Source organism: Danio rerio, chromosome 4 (genome assembly GCF_049306965.1).
Source record: "Danio rerio strain Tuebingen ecotype United States chromosome 4, GRCz12tu, whole genome shotgun sequence".
Taxonomy (NCBI): Eukaryota; Metazoa; Chordata; class Actinopteri; order Cypriniformes; family Danionidae; genus Danio; species Danio rerio.
This window is the reverse complement of record NC_133179.1, coordinates 48,769,431-48,790,000: the sequence shown is the minus strand read 5'-3', so window position 1 is coordinate 48,790,000 and position 20,570 is coordinate 48,769,431. Positions and strand designations below refer to the sequence as shown.

General features: G+C 44.7%; 1 protein-coding gene across 2 annotated transcripts in view; it reads left to right on the top strand.

The window, feature by feature from the left end:
- LOC137490889 (uncharacterized) overlaps window positions 1-20,336 on the top strand; it is a 38,482-nt gene extending 18,146 nt beyond the window's left edge. For both annotated transcript variants that reach the window (XM_073947893.1, XM_073947894.1), the window contains one exon: window positions 17,563-20,336. In XM_073947893.1, the coding sequence (XP_073803994.1) occupies window positions 17,563-18,452 (890 nt within the window). In that variant the 3' untranslated portion in view covers window positions 18,453-20,336. The remainder of the gene's footprint in view (window positions 1-17,562) is intronic.
- Window positions 20,337-20,570: the final 234 nt, after the last annotated feature.

Here is a 20,570-nt window from a genome sequence, read left to right as displayed (position 1 = left end):
AGACTTCTAACTGGGCTCATTTAACTCAGTCTAGCCAGCAGCCAATAACTGATGACCTTTAAACTTACTAGCCACTCCCTAGCAACCACTTTTGGCACCCTAGCAACTGTCCCATAGACTTCCATTGTAAAAGACTGCCATTGACTTAACATTGAGTCAACCTTTGTGAGCTCATAACTCTGCATCAGACTGTCCTACAGACTAGAGTCAGGTCTCATTCAACTCAGTCTAGTCAGCAGCCAATCACTGATGACCTTTAGACTTACTAGCCACTCCCTAGCAACCACTTATGGCACCCTAGCAACTGTCCCGTAGACTTCCATTCGAAAGACTCTCATTGACTTAACATGGGATCAAACTTTGTGAGCTCATAACTCTGCATCAGACTGTCATACAGACTAATGGCTGAGCTCATTTAACTCAGACAACCAAACTGCCAATAACTGATGAGCTTTTAACTTTCTAGCCACACCCCTAACTACCACATACTGCACCCTAGCAACTGTCCCGTAGACTTCCATTACAAAAGACTCTCATTGACTTAACATGGGATCAAACTTTGTGAGCTCATAACTCTGCATCAGACTGTCATACAGACTAATGGCTGAGCTCATTTGACTCAGACTACCAAACTGCCAATAACTGATGAGCTTTTAACATTCTAGCCACACCCCTAACTACCACATACTGCACCCTAGCAACTGTCCCGTAGACTTCCATTAAAATAGGCCAAGATGCATATCTTTGCAAAGCAGTGTCATAGATACATGGGGGTTGGTTCTTTGACTAAGACAACCAACCACATTCAAGTTCACTCTGTAACCTCGCCCATAGCAACAAAACAGAATACCCTAGCAACCATTCATCAACAGCTGTATCTCAGCATCAGAACATCGTAGAGACTTGGAGATTGGCTCGTTTGACTCATGCTAGCAAACGGAACTTCCTATATGCTACACATGCTAGCAGTGACTAGCTACATGCTAATATTGACTAGCCAAGTACTGTAACTTGCTAGAAATGCTTACTAAGTATAAATGTTTTATCAAGCATGTATGTGAGGCTTGCCTAGTAACCAACCAGGGTACCCTAGCAACTGCCTAGCAACCACCAAAATTACCCTAGCAACCGCCTAGCAACCACCTAGCAACGGCCTAGTAATGCCTTAGTAAGGGCCTAGCGACCACTCAGGACACCCTAGCAACCGCCTAGCAACGCCTTAGCAACCATTCAGAATACCTTAGCAACCACTTAGCAACACCTTAGCAACCACCTAGCAACCACTTGGGACACCTTAGCAACCGCCTAGCAACACCTTAGCAACCACCTAGCAACCACTCAGAACACCCTAGCAACTGCCTAGCAACGCCTTAGCAACCACCTAGCAACCACTCAGGGCACCCTAGCAACCACCTAGCAACGCCTTAGCAACCACTCAGAATACCCTAGCAACCATCTAGCAACCACTTAGGACACCTTAGCAACCACCTAGCAACACCTTAGCAACCACCTAGCAACACCTTAGCAACCACCTAGCAACCACTCAGAACACCCTAGCAACCGCCTAGCAACACCTTAGCAACCACCTAGCAACCACTTAGGACACCCTAGCAACCGCCTAGCAACACCTTAGCAACCACCTAGCAACCACTTAGGACACCTTAGCAACCCCCTAGCAACACCTTAGCAACCACCTAGCAACCACTCAGAACACCCTAGCAACCGCCTAGCAACACCTTAGCAACCACCTAGCAACCACTCAGGACACCCTAGCAACCACCTAGCAACACCTTAGCAACCACCTAGCAACCACTCAGGACACCCTAGCAACCACCTAGCAACGCCTTAGCAACCACTCAGAATACCCTAGCAACCGCCTAGCAACACCTTGGCAACCACCTAGCAACCACTTAGGACACCCTAGCAACCACCTAGCAACACCTTAGCAACCACCTAGCAACCACTTAGGACACCTTAGCAACCACGTAGCAACACCTTAGCAACCACCTAGCAACCACTCAGAACACCCTAGCAACCGCCTAGCAACACCTTAGCAACCACCTAGCAACCACTTAGGACACCCTAGCAACCGCCTAGCAACACCTTAGCAAACACCTAGCAACACCTTAGCAACCACCTAGCAACCACTTAGGACACCTTAGCAACCACCTAGCAACACCTTAGCAACCACCTAGCAACCACTCAGAACACCCTAGCAACCGCCTAGCAACACCTTAGCAACCACCTAGCAACCACCTAGCAACACCTTAGCAACCACCTAGCAACCACTCAGGACACCCTAGCAACCACCTAATAACGCCTTAGCAACCACTCAGAATACCCTAGCAACCACCTAGCAACCACTTAGGACACCTTAGCAACCACCTAGCAACACCTTAGCAACCACTTAGAACACCCTAGCAACCGCCTAGCAACACCTTAGCAACCACCTAGCAACCACTCAGAATACCCTAGCGACCACCTTGCAACACCTTAGTAACCACTTAGCAACTAGTCAGAACACCTTAGCAACTGCCTAGCACCACCTTAGCAACCACCTAGCAACCACTCAAAACACCCTAGCAACCGTCTAGCAACACCTTAGCAACCACCTAGCAACTAGTCAGACCACCTTAGCAACTGCCTTGCACCACCTTAGCAACCACCTAGCAACCACTTAAAACACCCTAGCAACCGCCTAGTAAAATGCTAATTCATGCTAGAATCATGCTAACAACATGCTAATTCATGCTAGAATCATGCTAGTAACATGCTAGTTTATGCTAGAATCATGCTAACAACATGCTAATTCATGCTAGAATCATGCTAGTAACATGCTAATTCATGTAAGAATCATGCTACTAACATGCTAATTCATGCTAGAATTATCCTAGTAGCATGCTAATTCATGCTAGAATCATGCTAGTAACATGCTAATTCATGCTAGAATCACGCTAACAACATGCTAATTCATGCTAGAATCATGCTAGTAACATGCTAATTCATGCTAGAATCATGCTAACAACATGCTAATTCATGTAAGAATCATGCTACTAACATGCTAATTCGTGCTAGTAATATGTTAACTCAAGCTAAAATCATACTAACATGCTATTTACACTTTAAAACCACTTAAAACTTTCAGATTCGGCTTTTCAAGCCACCATAAAGTTTGTCCTCAAACTTTAATATCTAGTTTTGGCTGCTATAGATAGTGTTGATTACACTATTTATACATATAGCATGGAAAGCCAAAAGAAAATTAAAGTGTCAGTCTGAAGAGATTATTTATGATAACATAGCCATCCTTTCCTGCTTGTTTACTAATTCAATATCATATTAGTTATGTGTGAGAAATAAATAATACATAAATGAAACCACTGAAGCTCCAATAAAATAAAAACAATATTTACAATGAGAATGTTTGATCTATGGCAAAACTTATAAACACCCAGACATCAATAATTAGTCTTTGATTCTCAATGATGGTGACCAACAAAAAAATAAAAATCAAGTAAAAAAAAAAAACACTCTACTGAAATATCACCTCCCAAAAACAACACAAAATAAAGGAAAAGAAAGAGATTGTAAGAACATAAAGCTGCATAATTTATTCATGCTGCAATGCATGCTGGGAGCTTTGTACTATGCTGGCACCCAGCATGCATTGCGGCATGAACTATGCGGCTTTATTTTTTAGCAACCACGGTTGAGGTTCATGTCCTGATTCTTGATGCCTGTGTGTCATAAAGAGCAAGCTGGAGCTTGAATGTTTAGTGCATGACAGTCTAATTATTAATTGCATCCTAATTGTTTGTTGAATTTTCTATGAAGAGCAGCAGACTGCCAGAAGTATTGTCCCATGCAGTTTTAATACAATTATATTTGCATATCTTTATGAATCAACTTAATCAAAATCAGAAATTAAATCTATAACAATTATGCATAAACAGTATAGTTTCTCTTGACCTTTCTTGCTATAGCTAATGAGTTTTAGAAACACAGTTATAGCAGTCATAGAAACATTAGGATATAAGAGTAAAGCTTCAAGAGCTCAAATAAGCAGCCTCTGATCTCTATGATGGTGAGGTCAAATGAAATATTTTAATAAAAAAATATAAACCTCTGTTCATTGTCAAATATTCTTACAGAAATGAAGTCAAACTGTAATCAGTGAAGCTGCTTATGCTATTATTTAATGGAGTTGTTTAATCCTCTGTTGTAATTCAGTTGGTTTGGTGTGAGGCTGTGTCTGTAGTTTTATTTCTTCAGTTTCTTATTCCTTCAGTGATTGTGCTTGTTAACAGCAGGTGTTCAACAGCAGGTGTCTGAATTCACTTATTTGTGGTCATTCCCTCTGTCTAGTGGACTAAACTAATTGACCAATTTAAGGGCCAGGTGAATGAGGGTGTGGTGAGATTTCAGACACTCTGATTAGTTTCTCAAATACAAGGGTTTTCTACAAAGGTAGATACATGTTACTCTGTATGACAAGGAGGCAAATCAGCTTCTAATGCCGATCTAACTCTAGAATTTTAACACTTTACTCTTAATTACCTCAACACTTGAAATTTAACACCAATGAATTTGCTGTGTATAGGGGCTCCACTGAGACATCTATTAGTCTACATATTTAATTTTGTTTGTTAAGCACAAAGATTTGCTTCAAAAGTATTTCTAAATTCAGTTCTAATCTCCAGCAAACGAATAAATCAACAATAACAAAGTGTGGTAAAAAACTGAGTTACTTCCAAATACACATTCTGCCCCATATGGTGATGCAAATATCTCCAAAACACGACAGGTGGACAATTCTAAACTTTTTTTATTAAAATATAAATATGCATATACATAATAATAATAATATTAATAACAACAACAACACTATAGAAATGCAGATTCTCATGAATAAACTGAAAAAGCCCCCAGGGGTGAAGCAGACATGAAGGTAATGGTCTATATATTTATGTGGTAAATAATTATCTTTGTATCATTTTAATCCTTTTTTCATATGTAAAAATATTTGTGTATTGCTAAACATCCTGAGTGTATTAAGCAAAGTGAAAGCGTTTGAATGAATAACCAGCACTGCGCTAGACTTTAGACTTGCTTTTAGATGTTTAAGGATTTAATAAAATATGTTAGTTCCTGAAAATAACAACACACATACTCTGCACACACACCTGTATTCCAGAAAGTAGCGCAAATGGGTTTGTTAGGGTCGCATTGGTCTTGCGCCTTATTGCGCCGGGTGTATAATAGGGTGTATAATATAATAACTTGTATTAAAAATGTTGACAGATGTTGTGATAACAATTAAAGGGGGCATAATTAAATGCTTATTTTGCATAGAGCGATCAATTTGAGGTAGCTATAGCCTGCTTTTTTATTTGACAGAAAATGATTGAAAATAAACAGCCTATGCAGGTTATTAAAAAGGATTCAGTCAGTATTTTCGTTTTGAAATGTAAATTTGTCATTTAAATAAAAAATATTCAGGGCAACGAGCAGGACTATTTTATTTTTTATTTAGTTAATTCTTTTTTTATGCTTTTGGGAACATAGGTGCGTGAAGACTTGACAATGTTCTGTTGTTAATGCTTTATGCTGTTGTTTAAAATAAATAAATACTATATAATAAAGCTATTTAATGTGTCAGACACGCAATAGACATGTCACTTTTAATTAAGTAATAATTTAATATTAATCTGATCGGTTAACGGTTAATATTCAGTTAATGAGTGGCAGTTGTCATTTGGGAAAATTAACGAAATGAGCATACCTAGTTGTTGTTGTTGTTATTATTATTAAAACCATAACTCTTTGATATTAGTTGGAAACAAAGACTAAAACTTACCAATAGCCAAGTGTAGTCGATGTCCAAAACACTGAAATCGTGTCCATTTGTTGAGCGATGCATGTTTTACCATGTTTGTACCACTATCGGATGTTATTAGGGATGTAACGGTATCAGAATTTCACGGTACGGTAATACCTCGGTATGAATGTCACGGTACGGTATTTATTGAATCATTTACAGGAAAAAACAAAACTTATGAAAATACTCCAAAAAAGTGCCAAAAGTGTCAATGACATACACATTGGCCATCTATCTGTAAGCTTTGAAACAGGAACTTCAATTTTAATAACAAAAAAATATTAAACCATGTAAAAAAAATAAAGTTTCAATTTAGTAGTGTTGAAAACTCATCACATTCAACATTTAATCACTCACTCACTTAGACAGAGATGGGTTTAAAGGAAAATTATCATATAAATATAATCTGGTAAAAGCTGGTATCTCTGGGTATTTACAATGTCCCCTGCAACAGAAAAAAAAACCCTCTCATTTGGGACTGAGGTTTCTGGGCCAAGAGAGATATGACTTGGCCCAGGTTGACAGCAGTGGGTAACGTTGTGCATTGTCTTTCCCCCACTTGAGAGGAAAAACCATGAGTGAGATAGAGGTCTCATGTCTGCATCAATCTGAACAGTGTGCTGTGTTTCTGCAGTCCCCATGACTGATTATTAGTCGTATTCCCCAACTTGCAGGCACGTGCACACACAGGGCTCAACCTGTGCAGTGCACATGCCCTTTTTAGTCTTGGATAGAAAGTTCCCTTCCAAAATGATCAAAAGTGCCCCCGCGACGCGTCATACCCTTCGTCCCCGCTTTACAGTACGCGCGCGACAACACAGCTGATCAGAACGCGCGCGACAACACAGCTGATAAGAACTCGCGCGACAACACCGCTATTCAGTACGCGCGCGGCGACAACACCCGCTTTAGGGTTTTCCAACTCTTTTTCATCCCCGCTTCTAGCAGCACACTCCATTTCCGCATTACTGGATCTGTAGCGACAACAGACCGCAAGGGATTATGGCCAAGCCTGGGCTGATGGGAATTGTAGTTTCCGGTACCTCCCGTTCGCTTCATTCGCCTGAGCAAATTTTCTCAGAAGACCTATAGTTTTACCGAGTCATGCGATTACGGTAATATCGAAAAAAATTAATATTGCGGTATGACGGTTTTTACAATACCGTTACATCCCTAGTTGTTATACATACTTGTCTGTTTTCACTCAGCCTCTTAGAGGTGAGTGCGTCAATCATTCCTTGGGCTATAAATTCACCTGTATGGGGACTTACTGTCCTAGTCTTTGTCTATAAAATGAATGGTAAGGCTCAGATAAGGCTCCGATGTGCGACTGTACCATATATCTAAAGTAGTAGCTAAGAATTGTACATTGTGCAGCTGCCGCTCTACCGTTTCCCTACACTCAGTGTACAACCACGGAAGCGCTGTCTGCGAGAAATGTTTTCGGCCCGGTAGTTTGTATCTTGGTTCAAGAACATGGATAAGATTCTTAAATCCTTCATTTTCGACAAGACTAATGGGAAGCTAATGTAGTATGTTACTGATTTTGTGATGTCTCCATGTCTTCGTTTTTTTTCTCGTAAGGCACCGCTTTCGAAAATGATGACACGAGACTCTGCTGGGTAGTTGCGCTGATGCTTGTAGATGGTCCACGTTTATCAACACTCGTTTGGGTCTGTATTGTCTTAGCATATTCGTATTCTGAAGGGTGATGTTGTTTTAAATGATAAAACAGGTTTGTGGTGTTGCCTGTTTTTGATGGCACGAGCCGTCTGCACAGCTTGCAGTGCACACTGCTGTTTCGTGTCGGACTGCAAAAAAACGAAATAACTCCAGACTACTGAAGTTGAATGACCTTTCTTGTCAATAATGTCTGTAACCTTCGAGCTACACGTGGACAGTGCATCATTTTCTTCACTCTCGATCATTTTTTTTTCCAAGTGCAACTAACACTGTATAGCTGTAGCTACCACGTGCGGCTTTCAAGTGCTGGCTGCAAAATGACTGCGCAGCGTGACGCATTGTGCGTAAATATTATCGAGCAATAATCTAACTGTCATTATCGTTTTATCGGGAAAAAAAATTATTGTGATAATTATCGATTTCGAATTATCGGCCAGCCCTAGAGTACAGTAACGCCGCTACTTTTGCTATTGAAGTTAGAATGATATATTTGTGTATACCTTCCTCTATTAAGTTTAGAATAGTCATTTTTCATCAGATGTGTCTCCTGTGAATATACAATATCGGATTTTTACTTATTAAAATGTGCGAACACCTTGTTTTGTTTCACTGGGTGATGTCAAAACGGAGGGCTATCGAAAACATTTATCAGTAGCATCTAAAAGGAATCTGTGGGTTTTGTATGTAGGGGATGTGTGGGGGAGAGAGGAAAAAAGAGAGAAAAAAAAAACGGTGGTGATCACATATACACTTATAAACACGAAACAACACAGTATTGAAACCTTGAATGTAAACTTGCACACACTTCCAGCTACTCCCACTCTTAGCTAACTGACCATGTGAGATCTCACATATAAAACTAAACCATTTGAACAGCTCTTGATGTTTTACTATGAAGCTACACCATTATTGACAAAATATACTTGAGAACGTTCGAGGTTACAGAAGTAATCCTCCGTTCCCCGAGGAGGGGAACAGAAGTGCTATTAAGTGGATTTGATCTTTGTGAAAATCCACGAAATGGGAGGATTCGGTTCAGAAGCCGCTTGTCTGAAAGAGTATTGAACAAGCCAATGAAAGCAATGAATTGGCAGCGTAAGCTTGCCCAGGTGAGCTTCATTGCCAATTATCCCAGCATATAAGCACACCTGGAGCGAGCAAATGCCATCCTTTTAAGCTGAAGAGACTTTCAAACAGCTAAGGGACAGTCATTATGGCGACGGAGTATAGCACTTCCGTTCCCCTCCTCGGGGAATGAAGGGTTACTTCTGTAACCTCGAACTATGGAAAGCGCCATAATGACTGCACCTTACCAACGCCCCCGATGAGGGGATAGTCAAGCAAGCGTGACGCACCCACATCATGGGAGGCGCGGTCCTCCAACGTGTCCCAGGCCCTAATTTATCCTACTTCAACAGAAGTCTTACGGATTTAGATATATTTTTTGGGAAGTCGTGAGCATCTAGATAATTCTAGGAAAATACGACAGTACGTTGGGAAGCGTGCAATCCCGATAGGGAGGACGCTGCGGAGGCCATCCGTTACCCAAGGGGGGATAGATGGCAGAATTTACATATGGACTAGCCTTAAAAAGGGGGAGTACGCATAGCAAACGAGTGGTTAGCGGAGAGGGAAGACACGGGTCAGCCCAGTGAGGGGACTTAACCGTGGCGGAATAAGCATATGGGATCGCCTAGTGGGGATCACGCATAGCAGGCACCTATACCCAAAACGTGGGCTGACCAGCGGGCAGACCTACAACGTAGTGGGCCAGCAAGTGACTCCTCCGCTGAGTCAGTGCTGGGGGCCACGGAAGAATCTGCAGGGCTCACCTAACGGGGAACTTTACTGACAGATAAAAAGGCGCACGTACCTCTGTGTTAGGGAGAATGGCGCAGCAAGCGTGTTTCAACACCCAAATTGTTTCCTCAATCACCAAGGGTTACCTAATACCCTTGAGGAAACTGGCTCCATTCTCCGATTGTAAAACCTTGCAAATGTGTTGGGTGTCACCCAGCCCGCAGCTCTACAGATGTCTGTTAGAGAGGCGCCGCGTGCGCGCGCTCGAGAGAATGCGAAGCTCAGAGTGGAGTGCGCATGCACTCTCGGGGGACGCGGCTCACCTCAGCTCTGATAAGCGAGAGAATGGCATCCACAATCCAGTGGGAAAACTTATTTCGGTACGGCACTTCCCTGCTGCCGACCGCTATAACTGACGAAGAGTGCGGTCCGAATAATACGCAAGACGCGAACTGGACAATAAAGAAAGGGCTGGGTCTGCCTCCTCCGAGGGCAGCGCTTGCAGGCTCACTACCTAGTATTAAAACGGAGTAGTAGGAACCTTGGGCACATATCGCGGGCGGGGTCTCAGGACGTGAGAGAAGCCAGCCCAATTACAGGCACGAGTCACTGACCGAAAAATGCCTCCGGGTCCCCGACCCTCTAATCGATATCAACACGACCAGCAGAGCTGTCTTCAGGGACAGAAAGATACTGAGTCGAGGATCGAAGGGATCTGACGCGGCTTGTGTAGCGAGGGCGAGAACCTAAGAGGGCATGAGAGGGGGCGGGGTGGATTAATTCGCTTAGCGCCCCTGAGGAACCGGATGATGAGGTTATGCGTTCCCACGGTGCTGCCAGCCACCGCGTCATGAGAGCGGAGACGGCAGCCATGTAACCCTGAGTGTGGTGGGCGACAGCCTGCTCTCCAGCTTCTCTCGGCATAAAGAAAGCACAACGCTGATCTGGCAAATTACGGGGGTCTTCTCTGCGAGAGACACACCATTCAGTGAATAGACTCCACTTCAGGGCATAGGCGCGCTCGGGGAGGGGGCTCTAGCCTGAGTGACGGTAATAGCCACCGAAATCGGAGGTTACCTAAGTCTTCCTCGCATCTAAGGACCTCCAAAGATCGGCGAGGGTGCCAGATGGTGCCCTGTCCCTGAGAGAGTAGGTGCTCTCGAAGGGAACTGCCAGGGGAGGGCTATCGCGAGGGAGAGCTCTGACATCCAAGTCCGGTTGAGCCAGAGGGGCGCAACCAGCAACCTGTTCCTCGTCCTCCCTGACCTTGCACAGTAACTGCGCGAGCAGGCTCACTGGGGGAAGCGCGTATTTGCGCATGCCCCGAGGCCAGCTGTAAGCCAGTGCATCCGTGCCGAGAGCACTCGTCAGGGAAAGAACAACTGGCAATGAGCAATCTCGGGGGAAGCAACAGATTGATCTGGGCTTCCCCGAATCAGACTCGGGGTGGAGTCTCCATTCTCCAGGACGTAAGGCTGCCGTGAGAGCGTATCGGCTGCATGGTTGAGCTTGCCTGAATATGAATGGCGTGCAGCGATTTCAGCCGCGGATGGCTCCAGAGGAGCAGACGGCGGGCGAGCTGAGACATGCGGCGAGAGAGCATACCCCCATACGGCTGATATACGCCGCCGACGCCGCACTGTCCGTCCTGACCAGCACGTGTTGCCGCTCCAGCACCGGAAAAAAACGGTGGAGAGCAAGGAACACTGCAAACAGCTCCAGGCGATATGCCAATGCAACTGGGTACCTTTCCACAGGTCCGCAGCCGCATGCCTGCAATGCACAGCCCCCCAGCCCGTGTTGGAAGCGTCTGTTGAAACGACAACAAGACTGGTTGTCTGTCCTAGAGACACCCAGGCCTGTAGGAATGAGGGGTCGCTCCAAGGGCTGAGGGTACGGCGACACAGCGCAGTAACAGAGACTCGGTGTGCGCGCGCGTGCCATGCGGGTCTGCGGACTCGATCGTGAAGCCAGGGCTGAAGTGGTCTCATATAGAGTAATCCGAGCGGCATGAAGCGGCTGCAGATGCCATATGCCTTAGGAGCCTCTGAAATAGTTTCAGTGGGACCACTATTTTACTGTCGAGCTCTCTCCGACAGTACAGCATCATCTGAGCACGCTCTCCGGAGAGGCGCGCTTCCATAGTGACCGAGTCCAGCTCCAGCCCGAGAGAAGAGATCCTCTGCATGGTGGAGTTTGCTCTTTTCTCGGTTGACCTGAAACCCCAACAGGTGGAAGTGCCGGAGCACTTTGTCTCTGTGCATAATCAATTTCTCAGAGAGAGGGCAAAAATCAGCCAGTCGTTAAGAAATTGAGTATGCAGATGCCGCGAGCCGAAGGGGCGCTAAGGCACCCTCCGCGGGCTTGGTGAGGACCCGCGGAGACAGAGAGAGCCCGAAGGGGAGGGCTTTGTATTGCCAAGTTCGACCTTCAAACGCAAACCGCAGAAACTGACGGTGGCGAGGAAGAGTGTAGACATGGAAATACGCATCCATCAGGTCCAATGCTACAGACCAACCCAGAGGACGAACGCACCGGAGGATGCACTTCTGCGTGAGCATTCTAACTGGCAGCTTGTGCAGACAGCGGTTCAAAACGCGCAGATCTAGGATTGGCCGTGACCCACCGCTCTTTTTTGGGCACGATGAAGTGTGGGCTGTAAAACCCGCTCTCCATCTCTGCTGGAGGGAGCGGCTACAATCGCTGACATACCAGCAGTGGGGCAGCGCGGAGTGGGTGTGCTGATCCAGGAAGCGCACGGGTCCCACGGAAAAGCTGGAGGTGAGATATTTGCTCTCACTCCGCACCTGAGCTCCAGAGGGGAGGCTCGAGGGGTGGGAGAAAGGAGACCATTCTCCCAGCGCTCGTGAGCCACTGGCGAAATGCACCGAATCTGCAAGCAAGAAAGCATAGCGTCCCAGACTGGCAGATTTCGGGCTGTCACATCCGGGGAAGTGGAAAAGTGCTCTTTCATGATGTTTTCATGGCAGTAAAAAGTGCCGTTGGAAATGGGGCCCCGCCCTCCAGCGGGGAAAGAGCAAGTTCCCTCTTCTCCAGATGGCCTGTCCCAGGGACGCTTCGCGGTCCGTTGCCGGACTTAGCGGCGTTCTGGGCAAGGGGGCTGCCTGCTTCTGAGGTGCCCGATTCGCTTGCTTCGCCAGAGGCGTGTGCGGGGGCGGAGCAGCTCTTGTAGGTGGGCGCCTTCGGCGAGGAGCAGGTATGAATGGCATGGCGGGCGGAGCGGGCTACGGACCGCCGATAAGACATCACCCATCAACTGCTCTCTCACTGCCTTGAATTACTGGGTGAATTCACAGACGGTGTCGCCGAACCTGGCTTGGGATATGGGGATGTCAAGAAAGCGGACTTTGTCGACTTCGCGCATATCAGCAAAGGGGTGGCGCTCCGGGATCACTAATGTGGACATCGTCCTCCCCAACGCACGTAGCAGACTCAGTAGTTCGAAGAGCTAAGTTGGCGGCGGTGCGAAGCTCGTAAGCCTGGGTTGGACCCACCCTCGTGCAGCTCGGCCAGCGCCTGCGCTTGGTAGCGCTGGTAGGTGGCTATCGCATGCAAGGTGGAAGCAGCCTGGCCGGCAGCTATGTAAGCTCTAGCTCCGAGGGAGGCAGATAACTAACAGGCTTTGGATGGGAGACGAGGCGGACCCCGCCAAGAGAAGGCACCGCGCGGATTGACCGCCATCGCGCACTCAACTTGAGGAATCGCCACATACCCTCTGGCTGTTCCACCGTCAAGAGTGGTGAGGGTGGAGGGACACACAGCACAAGCAGAAAAAAGTGCTTTTCAAGACTGCGTGAGCCTACTGTGCACCTCCGGGAAGAAGGGAACTTCCAACTCTAGTCGGTTGGGCCGCCAGCTGGGGGATAAACCATTTCCAACGCATGGCTGAAGCAGCCCGGAAAATAACGGCTAACATGTCCGTTTCAGGGTCCGTAGTGACAGCGCTCACCTGCCCGGAGGGGGCGAGCGGGTCTGGATCTTCATTTCAATGGCTTTCTTCAAAATATCCTCTTTTTCGGAAAAGTTATGGCATTTAATCACGAAGGTGCGTGGCAGTTCCTTGTCGTCCACTGGTTTGCTGCGTATAGTGATTTGAGCGGGGAGACCTCTCCTCAAGATCTTTGCTTTGGTCTCAGCAGAGCCAGCTTCTTTTTTCACGATACTAAACTCTTTTTCCAGGGTAGTAAGAGAGTCGGAGTATCCACCCAACACAGACTCCAAACCAGTCACTCGCTCTTTCGCTGCTTCCACTCTGCCGTTAACCACTCTTTCAATTCCACTCTTGCTTTTTCCAAGATGGAGGCGCGTGCAAATGCTGCGCCTTCTCCATTTCCCGACAAGACAGTGTTTTTGTGTTCTTTGTCATGTACATCGCAGTGTTATTGTACGTCCTCGTCACGTTTATCTGTGCTTAAGTTTACATGTAGTCTTAAATTTTTACTCGACATCGGCAGAACCAAACTTTTCAAGTTAAACTCCGCGGACACTGAGGAGCTGCAAGATCTCTGTTTGCTCTGGAGGCCTACTCATCCTCCAACCCCCACCTCAACACCTCAGCCACAATGGAGGCAAGAGAAAGCAGAAGAGGGGCAAGCGTGGGGGGATCTGAACTAGGCTAGGGGCTTACCCACACAAACCTGCTATCCCCTCCATCTTTCAAGCGAACGTACGCTCGCTAGACAACAAACTGGACTATAGCCGTCTACTTCGTTCATCTTAAAAGACTGTAAAGAACTGTTGTGCTTTTGTGTTTACGGAAACTTGGCTCAGTGACAACGTTCTAGACATTTCGGTTCTGGCCATGATACCATTGTAGTCTGCAAAAACTGCTTGATACTGGTGGAGTTTATAATTTTAAAGTACCGGCCGTTTTATCTTCAGAGGGAATAAACAGCCATACTGCTTTTCTCTGTTTACATCCCTCCCAGTTCCAATGCTAACAACATGAGTGAGGCACTGAAAGACCTGTACCTGCACGTCAAGTGAGCAGCCTACAGCCCACCCAGATGCTTTTCTCATCCTGGCTGGGGACTTTAACCATGTAGACCTAAAAAGTGTGTTTCCAAAAATACACCAACACATAGACTTTCCAACACGGGGCAATAACACAATGGGCTTTGTTTACACCACACAGAGAGGAGCTTACAGCTTTTGATGCAGCACATTAAGTCTGTCCTGGACCCCTTTCACTTTTCATATCGGTCCTACCACTTGACTGATGACGCCATCTCCACTGCACTTCACTCAGGGCTTACACATCTGGACAAAACAGACTCCTACATCCGAATGCTGTTCATAGACTTCAGTTCAGCATTCAACACTACCATCCCCCTACAGCTCACTCAAAAACTGGTCCAGCTGTCAGAGTTACACCTCTCTGTGTAACTAGCTGCTGGATTTTCTCACCAGAAGACCACAAGCATTATGGGTCGGCAGTAACACATCCAGCACCATCACTCTAAACACTGGGGCCCGTCAGGGATCCTGAGCCCTATCCTCTTCACTTTTCTGATTCATGATTGTGCACCATCTTACAACTCCAATCTTTTCATGAAATTTGCGGATGACACAACTATGGTGGGTCTTATCAACAAAAATGATTAGAAAAACTACAGAAGCAAGGTGAGTCGTCTGGCCAAGTGGTGCAGAGACAACAATCTCTTCTTGAATGTGGAAAAGACAAAGGAGAAAGCAAGAAAGTGCACACTCTGCATGCTCCAATGACCATTAACAGTGCGTCTGTGGAGCATGTGAGCAGCAACAAGTTCCTGGGTGTACACATCACTGAGGATCTCTCCTGGACAAAAAACAGCACTACACTGGCAAAAAAAAAAATCACAGCAGTGTCTCTACTTCCTCCGCAAACTTAAGAGCAAGAGCACCAGCCCCAATCATGCACATCTTCTACAGAGGCACAATTGAGAGCATCCTGACCAGCTGAATCACTGCGTGGCTTGGAGCCTGCAATGCATCCTGCAGGAAAACTCTTCAGCGCATAGTCAGAACAGCTGAGAAGATCATTGGTGTCCCTCTACCCTCCCTCCAGGACATTTACAGCACCCGTCTCACCCGAAAACCCCTCTGCATAACAGCAGAGCTCACTTACCCAATGCATAGCTTCTTCAGTCTGCTCCACCAGGGTGGAGACTGCGAAGTCTCCAGGCCAGGACCAACAGACTGAAAGACAGCTTCATCCATCAGGCTGTCAGGAAGCTGAACCCTCTCCCAACTCTGCCACCACTCCCCTCTCCCTCCACACGCATTTTTGGACTCTGACACGCATAAAAACACCCGCACATGCATACATTCATCTGCACTGGTCACTTTATGTAACATTGGTCTACCAGTTAGACACATCATACTACATTTACATATATTATGAAACTGTCACTTTATCATAATCATCATGTTCACAAGGCTTTTTGCACTATATACTGTTCTTTATCTGCACAACTCTGGTTTACAATTTTTCATTGCGTATGTATATTTTTAGACTACACTTTAAATATATTTTTAGACCTAATTTTATGTACAATTATATATTTTGTAAATTTAGATTAAACCATCGCAAGCGGGCTTGCACTGATTAAACTAATATCGCTGCTCATGAAAAGACCGGTATTGCTATTAACATGACATATGCATATAATAATAATTATAATTTTCCTCATGCATGCATATATTTTTTTGCTTGTTAGTTTGATTCGTGTTGATTTCAAATGCAATAAATCTGTTTGTATAAAACTTGTGGTAACGGTGCTTGTAATTGGTGGGTGCGACAAAATTTTGGTTGATGCGCCTACATTTTTTAAATTAGGAGCACTGGTGCTACCAAGCAAAAAGGTTAATTTTGAGCCCTGGTCTACTTTACACATTTTAGAAAAACATTTTGTTGTAATTATGAATAAATACGAATAAAAACAGGTCATTTACAGCTTTCAAATCTGTCTTATCAATATGAACAAAATTACTTTTATGATCAATTATGTAAGTGTCAGGGTTGGTGAGGGGAAATGGGGAAAAAGGAGCGAGGACTCAAGTGCAGAATAAATGGGAATTTATTAAATAATAAAAATAAAATAAAATGCAAAATAAACTACCCCGAGGGGGAAAACATTAACAAAACAAATACATACAAACAGGACTGGGCAGGCTGGCAACGATGATAACTGGAAACATGACAAGACAAGGGTTTAAACAACAACATGTGATGACGAACTGGCACAGGACAGCAAATGTGAGGGGTATATAAACTGTAGAAAATTAACACACAAACAGGTGAACACAATTAACTAATAATGAGTTAACAAGGAGGGTGGGACAAGACAATAGACGGGAGAGCGCATGACACAGAGAGACACACAAGCCATGCGCTCACTTAACAGGACAAGAACATGCAGCCAATGAGAGAACTCATTAACCGCATGTTCATGACAACAAACAACACTGAAACACACGACAAAAGCACGTGACAACAATGTAAACACCAAGCCACGTGCTTTGACAAGAGACGCAAGACACGAGCACACGATAGATAAACACCTTACCGTGCGCTCACACATAAGCAACGCGCATGCTTCATCTCAGCGCCAACCAAAACTGAAACCAACTAGACGGAGGCGCCGAGAATAAAGCAGCGCGCTGCTGACAGAACAAACACAAACACTAGTACAAGAGCGCGCGCGTCTGAGGGACGCAGAGCATGCGCGGCCACATCAAGTGGCAGCGCGCACACTCTGCGTACACCCACGACGGCGGGCGCGCGCGCGCACACAGAGACAGAAACAGGGCCAGACATGGAGGAGTAGTGTCAGAGCTCTGCCACCAAAACAAGAATTTACAAGACCAAAGTGGCAGAACCCTGACAGTAAGAAACTCTGAAAACTGGACTGACAGATTCAATTTACTATAACTTCTATGTTAAGCGGCTTTGACACATTTTACATTGTAAAAGCACTAAATAAACATTAATTGAATTAAATCTGTTTAAATGTGTACACATTAATGGACAGAACAAAATATGACCTGATTAATTTTACATTTAATGTGCATCAAAATTACAGTGTGTGTAGCCAATGTTTCCAGTGTCTTTTCAATTTTTTCAGCTTTTGATGAAGATTTTCATGCAGAGTTTTATAGACTTAATGAAAACGAATGTTTTTTTTAAATATATTTTTCAGACCTAATTGAACAGAATGAGGGGAGTAAAGAGGAGGAACATCCTGTCAAAATTGAGGAAAAAACTAATTTACAGACTGATGGTATTTTGAAAAGGAGAGACAAGAATCATTTCACCTGCACTCAGTGTGGAAAGAGTTTGGCAAAAAAAAGCAAACTTAAGATTCACATGAGGATCCACACTGGAGAGAAACCATTCACATGCACTCAATGTGGGAAGAGTTTCAGCCAATCATCACACCTTAATCATCACATGAGAATCCACACTGGAGAGAAACCATTCACATGCACTCAGTGTGGTAAGAGTTTCAGCCTATCATCAAACCGTAATATACACATGAGGATCCACACTGGAGAGAAACCATTCACGTGCGCTCAGTGTGGGAAGAGTTTTAGCCAATCATCAAACCTTAATCTACACATGATGATCCACACTGGAGAGAAACCATTCACATGCACTCAGTGTGGGAAGAGTTTCAGCCTATTATCATCCCTTAATCTACACATGAGGATCCACACTGGAGAGAAACCATTTACATGCACTCAGTGTGGGAAGAGTTTCAGCTGCTCATTATACCTTAATCATCACATGAGAATTCACACTGGAGAGAAACCATTCATATGCACTCAGTGTGGGAAGAGTTTCAGCCAATCATCACACCTTATTAAACACATGAGGATCCACACTGGAGAGAAACCATTCACGTGCACTCAGTGTGGGAAGAGTTTCAGCCAATCATCACACCTTAATAAACACTTAAGGATCCACACTGGAGAGAAACCATTCACATGCACTCAGTGTGGGAAGAGTTTCAGCCAGTCATCATCCTGTAATCTACACTTGAGGATCCACACTGGAGAGAAATCAAACAACAGGATTTCGCATGCTTAAACTCTAGTATGACCGCAGCTTCGGTGTGGGATGAGTTTCAGCAACTCCTCAGACCTTAATAAACACATGAAGACCCACACTGGAGAGAAACCATTCACATGTACTCAGTGTGGGAAGAGTTTCAACCGATCAGCAAACCTTAATGAACACATGAAGATCCACACTGGTGTGAAAGAGTATATGTGCTTGAGTGTGAGAAGACTTCTTACAGCTCCAAATTTGAAACTGCACCAGATGATTCACACTGTTACAAGAAGTTTTATTGGTTAACACATCTGAAAACAGAAGAGGATTCACACTGGAGAGAAACCGTACAGATCTGATCAGTGTCCACAGAGTTTCGCTCAATCGCCGCAGCTTGAGAAACACATGGACAAGAAGTTGCACATGATATGAATGGAGCACAACATTCTTCATATGCACAGGATTTTTCATGTCTGAATAATGTTTAAAAAGGCTGAGGGACGGTATACTCTTTTCCAACACTCCTACACTGGGGTTGTTGGTGGGGTTGTAAATGTGTCGTGTTTCTCCCACTCTCCACACTCTCCAGTGTATTCATGTAGCTAGTGTTGTTTTGGATGATGTTCTCTGTCTGACTCTCTGAATGAGAAACAAATCACTGGGAAGACGCCGCACATCAAATAAGGTGAAGCTCCAGGACGGTTAGTTTGCAGTATAGCAGGGCATCAAGTTTAGAAAGTCCATTCAATTGTCCTGTGTTGCATCTTTTATTAGTAAAGGATCTTTATTTTTAAGTTCTAGTTTACTACGGTAGGGATGGTATAAAGTTTAACACAAAGAATGACCAGTCTGTCAGATGAAGAAGAGCCGGAGTCAAAGATTCAAATAAGTAAATGAAGTTTACTGAAGATAGTTTGCAGTTTCATCAGCAGAAGCCAGCTCAACATTTGCAATGAGTTCCTAGGCCGCTCTGACTTACAGTACAACAATGCAGTAATTATACTCTACACAAGTCCAGAAAGGGTGGGATCCAGGTAAACAGTTCTCATTGGGTACAGCAAAAATAGACAATTCTAAATGCTCGTGTCAATGAAGTATTGTATCTAGCTCCAGATATGGATGGCCTCAATGCGTGCGTTAAGAAAGAATTGTATCTAACTCCAGATATGGATAGGGACATGGTTCCTGGGGGTTAGGTCGACCCTAATTTAATTTAGAGCTGATCTCCGACCTGTGAAAAGCTAAATCAGGGTCACAAAAGACACAAGAGACCATCTGTGTTAAAATCTCAAGGATGTTTCTTGTACGGTGAGGCAGTGGGGCAGCAGGTAGTGCTGTCGTCTCACAGCAAGAAGGTCGCTGGTTAGAACCTCGGCTCAGTTGGTGTTTCTGTGTGGAGTTTGCATGTTCTCCCTGCCTTTGCGTGGGTTTCCTCCGGGTGTTCTGGTTTCCCCCACAGTCCAAAGACATGTGGTACAGGTAGGTTAAATAGACTGTAGTGTATGAGTGTGGGTTTGAATGTGAGTGTGGATGTTTCCCACAGATGGGTTGCAGCTGGAAGGGCATCCGCTGCGTAAAAACTTGCTGGATAAGTTGGCGGTTAATTCTGCTGAGGCAAGGGACCAAGCCGACAAGAAAATGAATTAATGTTTCTTGTACGTTCAGCTGTGTTATGAAACTGGTTCCATCAACAGTCTGATACAATATCCGTACTACACACAGTGTCTATCTCCATACAAAAGGAATTACTTTAATAAGAATTACAATCAAAACAGATGAATCAAACAGGTAAATTACTGTAGACAATATCAGGACAACTAGAACAGGTGTTTTTCTTCTCCTCTGCATCGATACTTTGTTCAGAGGGACAGAGAGAGAGTGATCTCCATGGCCTATGACCTGGTTTTTGTGAGTCTCCTGAAAACAAAATTAAAATAAGCAAACAGAGAAACAAGGACACTGAACATTCTTACATTAAGCAGTGTGAACGTATACATTAGATAAATCAAGTCAAAGTTCTATAATTAATCATTAAATTTAATAAAAATTAATTAAATAATTATATTTAGTAAAAAGTGATGAGAAACAGGATGTTGAGAAAAAGGATTAACATTGATTTGTTGAGATGAATTTGAAGGTAGAACTCTAACTCCT